The following is an 8,419-nucleotide window of genomic DNA, read 5'->3' as shown; positions in this document are numbered from 1 at the left end:
AGCTCTGGCAATGAGAATAGCCATCTCTCTCAAACCAAGTTAGGGCTTTCCAAATGATTCTGGGTTCACACACTTACTTTTCTAACCACTTTTAGAAATTGGTTGTTAACAGATATTAGGAACCTTTGAAGCAACCAGTTTTACAGCATCAGTCTTACCAAAAGACATTTTAAATCCAAGGACTTAATTTTTTTAAAAAGAAAATTCTTTTGAAATTAACAGCAAAAGGTGATTAGCACTATGATTTTGGATTTGAAATAATATTTTTCAATTACTTATAAGACTCCTTCCCGTGGGAAAATTCTTTGGTTTTGAAGTATCTTGAAAAGAAACATGATACATTTGAATATTGGACACTAGAGGGAACCTGAAAAAAGTTTACAATTAAACACTTAAATTTGACTTTCTAATAAAGAATGGAGCAAACTATTTTAACATTGGACATACTGAAGGATATTTTTGAACAATGGACCCAGAAGTTAATATTAACAGTGTCTGCCTCTATAAATAGATTGTTTTAATGTGATGGAAGAGGAACACATTTTTTTTGGACAAGACTGACACTACAAAGTTCAAGACTACAAAAACGATACAGAAAAAGATACTATATTGGATATACAAATGAAACTGGCTGATGTCTTAATAATGATCAGGGATATACAAATAACTAACCAGTGGCCTGGATAACTTTCCAATACTTTAGCAACCATTCAAAATTATAACCGCGCTGAAAAAAAAGTGACTTACAACCCGTCTTTGCGCTTATAACCGTCTAAAGATTTGGGAAACGAACTAAAAAGGAAGACGGCATCTATTGCGAAAGTATTTTTTTTAATCGTACTGGAACTGAATAAAAAGGGCTCTTACTGTTCATAAACACTGAGGAAATCACAAAGGAGGGGAAGCCACAAGTATTTCTGGATACTTTATAATCCTGTTAAATATTTCACATTTGCCTACGCGGGGAAAAGGTCTAACTCTAAGATCTATCCTCAAAGAATAGGAATGCAGTTGCATGTCGAGCTGGGGATTAGCCACGGTAAAATGGATTTCCAAAAAGCGCCGTGCTTGCGCCGCCCAAATTTTTGGAAGGACTGGGGGTCGGGGGGTAAAGCCAGGTGAAACTAAAGCTACCTTTCCGGTCCTCCTTAGGCTGAGAGCGCGCAAACTTTCCGCCCTCCAGCGTCCCGTCGACCTTTGTTTCTTGAAACGCCAACAGGGCTCTCTACCCTGTGGTGCTCTATGATGAACTGGAGGTGTCATGGCGGCCGTTGAGGTGGCAGCTCGATCTGGAGGCCTTACAGCTGATTGAATAACCCCGGTCGTGACAGCTGGCCGGTAGAAATCCTACCCAAAAAAGTCACCCGGCAGCTTGTTGCTCTGCTTGAAGCGACTAAACCCAAGGGACGCACCCGACTTGGGTGGGGGAAAGCGGCGTCGGAGACCCCAGCTGATTGTTACTGCCGTGCTTTCTCTCTTTCTCCGAGGACTGTGTTGAGCCTGGACTAGGATGTCGTCGTGGCTGGGGGGCCTCGGTGCGGGTTTCGGCCAGTCCCTGGTGGGACAGGTCGGAGGCAGCTTGTCGACACTAACCGGGCAAATCTCCAGCTTCACCAAGGATATGCTGTTAGAAGGGACAGAAGAGGTGGGAGGTAAGAAAAGGCGGGGATGGGGTGGGTGGGTTAGGGTTAGGGTTAGGATCAAGCGGCAAAGACCCAGAAGGTCAGGGTATGACAGGTTAGAGGTTTTCGGATTTGGCGATGGGGATTCCCCCTCCCCCCCCCAAAAAATTTCTCCAATGAGGTTGTGGAGATATTCTCTGTAAAGATTAACCTGTGTCCTGCAGGTGGAGAATGGCGGCATATGTTTCCCTTATGTGGGAAAAACAAGGAAGAGATCTTGGACCAGGTACTTCTGAAAGAGAGGAAGGCAGTTGTTTTGAATGTAGGATGTTTTCTTTTTTAATTCAGCCTCTGTCCCTTAAATAATAACAACTCTGAATGTTGGAACAAGCAAGCAAAAGAATATCTCCCACCTGGTATACTACAAAGAATGTGGAACTGCAACTTTCATTATATACTGTATTTTTTGGAGTATAAAATGCACCAGAGTATAAGACGCACCAAGGTTTTGAAGAGGCATTTTTTTTAAAAAAGTAGGTAGGTAGGTAGATAGAGAGGGAGAGAAAGACAGAGAAATGCAGTAGGTAAGTAGAGGGGGGGAGAAATAGAGAGAGAAAGAGAGTAGGTAGGTAGGGAGAGAAAGAGAGTAGGTAGGTAGGGAGATGTTTCCAGGTGTATTTATCCATGTGCCGGAGAAGGAAATCGCTGACAATCTGCAGCACCTAAGACTTTGTTTCTGCTGGTGCAGCACTTGATCAATGTAATTCTCATCAATCAGTTAAAGAGATTTCCAAAAGGAAAAAAAAAAGTTTTTGCACTCTGCAAACCTCCCAAAAATGACCCATTTTTCGCGAGAACGGGCCCGCCTTTTTTTCAAAAAATAAGGCATGAATAGCCTTGGGGGGCTTGCAGAGTCCTCGGGGGGGCGGGAATAAGCAAAAAAAATGCATGGATAGCCTTAGGGAGGCTTATAGAGTGCTGCTGGGGGCTGGGGGGGGGAAGCAAAAAAGGCACATTTTTTGCTCATTTCTGCCCTCCCCAGCCCTCAGGAGCTCTCTGAAAGCCTCCATAAAGGTATGCACTGCCATTTTGGTGAAGGAGGTGGGGCTTTCGGGAGGCAAAAAATGCTGTATTCAATGTATAAGATGCACCCAGATTTTCAGCCTCTTTTTTGAGGAAAAAAGGTTCGTCTTATACTCTGAAAAATACAGTATTTAAAATATGTATAGTATATGTATATACTGTAGCCACTCGACATATCAAGCTCTGGGTGTCTCTCGGTCAACAATTAAAGCAACGCAATATATATATGAATTAAAACTATCCCAGCACTTTAAGGAAGGCTGGGAAGGTAAAGACTGCCACGGAAAAGATATACTTCCTAGAGCAATAAGATGGCAATATTTAAGGGAAGGGACTAGGAACATGCCCACCCTATCTAGTCTAGTAGGGAGTGGCAGCCCTGCAGATTACCGGATCTCATGCCATATAAGCTTTTAAAGGTAATAAACAGCATCTTGACTTGCATCCAGAAGGAAACTGGGAGTCATTGCATCTCACACAACAGAGGTCCAATATGGGTAAACCTAGGGACACTGATAACTGCATGCACCACCATTTTCTGGACCAGGTATAGCTTCTGAGAAGTCTTCAAATGCAGCCACATATACAGCATGTTGATGTAATCCATATGGAAAGTGGTCAAGGCCTTACAGTCCACTTTACACACCAGATGAATCTGAACATAGACACACACACACACCAATAGCAAGCTATATAACAACAGATGGGATAAAAGAGAGAAAATGCCAAAGTCGAAGACCCATGTTATAAGTATTATTATGGTATTACATTCATATAAAACAGCAGCATTCCATAATTCCTGTACAGATTAGTGTTTTCTTCCATATGGATTACTTTCTTTTCAGAAAAGCTGCTTAATTAATATGCACAGTATACAGGTTATAGAATAGATTCTATTCTCCATTTTTGATCCAAAGCAAAAGCCATAGGTATACAAGGTAGTAAACTATCGCAAAGTAATTTCTTGAAACTAAAAAAATAATAGGTTCTTTCTGTACCTCATTATTTGTATAGTACTCATTCTTTTCTTGCATGGACGTGGCCTTCCCAACAATCACGTATTAATAAAGTCACCTCTTAGATATCATAATTTGTTGTAGAAGTTCTTTATTTTATTCTGAAGAAATAAAGTTGGTTGGGAGGGCTTATATAACCTTCTGTCTTATCTGCTTTGGGCTTGTTTTGATAGTTGTCCCTGTAGGGAGTTGTTGTTTTTCTATACTCTTGAGTGTTACAAAATATGATGCCAAACAAGAAAAACGGTCTGGATGAATTTGTACGCCAAAGAGGCAGACCAGATGATTGGCATTATAGTTCCAGATTTGAAATTAATCTGGCAGATTGGTTAGAAAGGACCTCAGTAGCTAAATTGAAAATTAATTGATAGATTATGTGGTCTTAAGTTTGTTTCCTCTCTTTGCAAACATATAGATAGACTTTCTTCAGGATGCTCTTGTCTTCAGTCTGGCCTTTTAAAGTTTCTCAGTGATGTATTCATTACTATTGTAATCAACTCCATCCTTCTTATTGCCTCTTTTAGCCTCTTTCTTTCTTCTTTTCCCAATGTTATGGATTTATCTGGGGATGTAGATCTTTGCATAATGCATCCAAATTCTTACAGCTTGAACCTGGTCATTTACACCTTGACTAAGAATTCTGATTTATTCCCTGATCCATTTGTTTGTTTTCATTGCTATTTATTGTTTTTCCAACACCAAAATTTAGTGTTCTTTCTATTCTGCTTCTTCAAAGGTCAATCTTTCACATCTATGGAATGTCACAAGGAAAGCCAATGTTTATATGATTCTAATCTCTAATCTAATGACATATTATAGCATCTGATTATCTTTTACAAAGTTTATTTGAAAATATAATCAGATGCTGTATATTTCATTTATACCCCACTAAGTTCTAGTTTGTAGTGTATTTTTGACTGATGGTTCCTTTACTGTAGAGAGCTGATTCTAAAACAGAAAATATCTACTATTTCTGTGTTTTCATTGTCAGTTCTAAGGCTGTTTACTGAACCTATTGACATGGTCTTTTTAATTAACCACAGTCCTAGTTTTTCACTGTTTTATTACTAGATCTTGCAAATAATTTGAATGTTAATAATAACAACAACAACAACAACAATAATTAAACTTGCATGCCACCCAACTCTCAATGACTGGGTGGCTGTGCAATTATCTAAATTATGTTAACCTCAAGGGGCAGATTATTCATGTTTCTTTCTTCAGTTTTAAAACCATGCTCATTGTTTCCAATTCAATGTACAGTATACAGGTATTCCTCGCCATATGACCAATATTGGGGCCAGAACATTTGTTGTTAAGCAGGGCAGTCATTAAATCAGGTTTCACACGATTGCATTTGATTTTATAAACATATTTGCCAGGGTCACTAAGCAAGAGATCAAATGACTGTGTCTTATAACCTCCTGGCAGTTTTCCTGTTGACTTTTCTTGTCAGAAACCAGCTGGGAAGGTTGCAAATGATGATCATGTGACCTTGGGACACTTCAAATATCACAAATACCTGCTGGTTGTTAAGCATCCAAATGATGTTCAGGTGACCACAGCAATGCTGTGATGGTCCTAAGTACAAAGATTGGTCATAAATTGCTTTTTTTTTAATGCTGTTGTAACTTTGAATAGTCACTAAATGAATGGTCGTAAGACTACCTGTATTCAGAATACAGCTTGAATAAATAAGGAGAGAGTATGCAGTCTTTCTTATTACTTGACCACTTGACCACACCAGAGCCAGTCTGTTTTGCCATGTTCTGTTTGGCTTGTGGTATCTGTCCTGCACATAGATTTGGCATGAGGACAGTATAATATTCTGGGATTTCTTTTTCATAAGGACATTCTCAGAGCTGACGTAACTCAAAGGTTTTGTGTAGTAAGTGAAGCATATTTTGACTACTTTTGAGGATTTTTGGCTTTCTCATTTATACAGCATGCCACAGCAATAATGTATCTTCTTCCTCAGTCTTTTCTAAAGCCAGTTTGAATGTCTAATATTTCCCTTTACCTAGAGGACTCAAATCTACATTGGACGAACCTAAGTATTATATTTCTCTAGCATGGGAAATTATGGATATTATGCAATAGTTTGTACAGTTTGTTAGATTTCAGTTCTTTGCTATTGTATGTAACCCCGTCTCTTCCAATTTTGGCTACTGTGGCTTTGCCAACTGAAAGTCCAATTGAAATTAGCCAGATAAACAGTATCCAGAAGCACCTGGAATTGTGAAGCTGCTAAATTCTCAGTTGCTTTTGTGAAATGGGATGCTTGAAACTGACTTATAATTGCTCAATCTTCTGATGCAAGGAAATGTTTCTTCAAGAGTAGACTTATAACTGGCTTTTTAAAAGCAGGGTGGAATAAACCTCACCTCATCTAAAGGAGATATATATGCAGTAGATAATCTCCTTTAATTTTGGGTTGAGTCTTGCCTAACTGATTTAGTCATTCAATCATACAGTTAAAAGGGGCCATTTAGGCTATTGCGTCTAACATCTGTTCAATGCAGGAATACCAGATGGATTGCAGTCTAGCCTTCTATTGAACAAAAGGAGCAAAAGGAAGAGGAATTTGTGAAAGAGGAGCCTGGCATAGGCTCTACCCACTTTGTTGGGTATTTGGTTCCACTGTCACACTGTTGGGCTGGGTTTTTTTGTGTGTGATATCTAGTAAAGTTTCTGTGTCGGAACTTTGGAATGAGAAAGAGCAATTCTTGACTTTATGTATGACATCATTGGGATTTGAACAGTGCTATTGTATCCCTCCCCCCACAGTTGGATATATTTTTCTAGATTAAACTTGCTCATCTCTTTTAATGTCTTTTCATAGGACTTAGTTTCTAGTCCCTTAATCATTCTTATTGATTGGTCTGAACTTATCATAATTTTTTCTGAGTTCTGTTCAAAGAGTGCAGGATTCAAGGGTAGAAATCTATTTAAAGAAAGATATAGTTGAATAAATGCTTATTGTGAGTTCCACAATTCTATTTGTTTTGGTGCATTTGCATTTTTGGAGTCACATCCCACTGTTGGCTTAATGCTGAAATGTAAAGGCAGACTTGATCAATGTTATCTGCAAAAGATATTAAAGGTCATTCAAAGTGAGGCACTTTCATCTCCCTAGAATTAAACAGAAATTCCATGTTTGGTACTTGTGGTGGTGTAATGTGTGTCTATGTATGTGTGTGTGTGTGTGTGTGTGTGATAGAGAGGGGGGAAGGAGAGAGAGAATGACTATATAATATCTTCATCTTCTTTCCCTTTCTGCTCTTTTCAGGTGCTGCAGTTGATTTTCCTGTATCTGACAATAGTCTGAAAGATGTAGAAAGCCTTCATTCCACACTGCGATCAGAGGTACGATGCTATTTCTAAAAAACAAATAAAAGCAAATAGAAAAAATACATATTTGTTCTTGTATTTGGGAGTCAGACCTAGTATGTATTCTGGGTTAAATTAGTTTTAGGCTCTTGTTTATTAATGTTTCAATGCATTTTTCTCTAGAATGAAAGGTTGAAAAAGTTTTGTAATGATCTTGAAGAAAAGAACGAAGTAGCAGAGCTTCAGATAAAGCAAAAATCTATAGATTACCGCAATCAGCTACAGCAGAAAGAGGTAAATGATGGCTCAAGCTAGTTGAACAATGTTTAATTTTGTGACTTTATATACTAAATAGGATGGCAACCTATTTTGTAAAGCCAGGCATGCAACATGGCTGTTTCTTGTAAAGGTGTGTTATGTGGCATCAAACCTTTCTACAAGTCATACTTTACCTTGAATTGTTAAGAATTGGCATAACAAGATATTCTTTATGTTGTCTTTATATTGTTCTACTTATGTTTAAGAAAGCTTATGGTTCATTGGTAATATAACTTTTTTTGAAACAGGAATAGCTACTGTTCTTTATGAAGTGTGGAATTAGTTCAGGGAGATTGCTGAAATTTCTCTAGAGCAGTGTTTCTCAACCTTGGCCACTTGAAGATGTCCGGACTTCAACTCCCAGAATTCCCTGGTTGAAGTCCGGACATCTTCAAGTGGCCAAGGTTGAGAAACACTGCTCTAGAGTATTGAACCCTAGTAATATGGTATATAGATATGTAAAAATCAGTACAGCATAGACTATGTTTCAACAGCTGATATGCGGTATTCCGGGAGGCAGATCCAACCGTGAATCAGTTGCTTGTGCTAAATCAGGCTGTGCAGAAACTGACCAGGCTGTTTGCTGTTTGCTACAAGGAGGCAAATTACTGGGAGGCCGAGGCAGATTTTTTTTCCTCCTTGTTTCCTCCCCAAAACTAGGTGCATCTTATAGTCTGAAAAATACGGTAATTGATTTCATGGAGGCATTATTGTAGGATTCTGATTAAAAAATAATCACATAAGTGGTACTATTCAGCAGCCTTGACGATATTATTCATGTAAGATTGATGTATGGTTGTTGGAACTGGGTATGTCTAGTCTGATGAAAAAAGGACTAGGGGTGACATGATAACCAATTCTGTTGTATACTTGAAGTGCAATGACAATAAAGGCTTTGAACTATGATAGCAGTCTTCCAATATCTGAGGGGCTGTTGCAAAGAAGAGGGAGTCTGTTCTCCAAAGCACCTGAAGGTAGGACAAGAAGCAGTGGGTGGAAACTAATCAAGAAGAGAAGCAACTTAGAACTAAGGAAAAAATTTCCTGACAG

At 38.7% G+C, this 8,419-nt stretch overlaps 1 protein-coding gene across 2 annotated transcripts in view; it reads left to right on the top strand.

Annotated features, from left to right (window-relative positions):
• Positions 1-1,230: 1,230 nt before the first annotated feature.
• The window catches only part of TRIP11 (thyroid hormone receptor interactor 11), a 44,304-nt gene continuing 37,115 nt past the window's right edge, over positions 1,231-8,419 (top strand). For both annotated transcript variants that reach the window (XM_032233187.1, XM_032233180.1), the window contains exons 1-3: positions 1,231-1,652; positions 7,011-7,087; positions 7,235-7,345. In XM_032233187.1, coding sequence (XP_032089078.1) covers positions 1,511-1,652; positions 7,011-7,087; positions 7,235-7,345 — 330 coding nt within the window. In that variant the 5' untranslated portion in view covers positions 1,231-1,510. The remainder of the gene's footprint in view (positions 1,653-7,010; positions 7,088-7,234; positions 7,346-8,419) is intronic.

This window comes from Thamnophis elegans, chromosome 1 (assembly GCF_009769535.1).
Source record: "Thamnophis elegans isolate rThaEle1 chromosome 1, rThaEle1.pri, whole genome shotgun sequence".
Classification (NCBI taxonomy): domain Eukaryota; kingdom Metazoa; phylum Chordata; class Lepidosauria; order Squamata; family Colubridae; genus Thamnophis; species Thamnophis elegans.
This window is presented reverse-complemented; position numbering and strand designations above follow the sequence as displayed.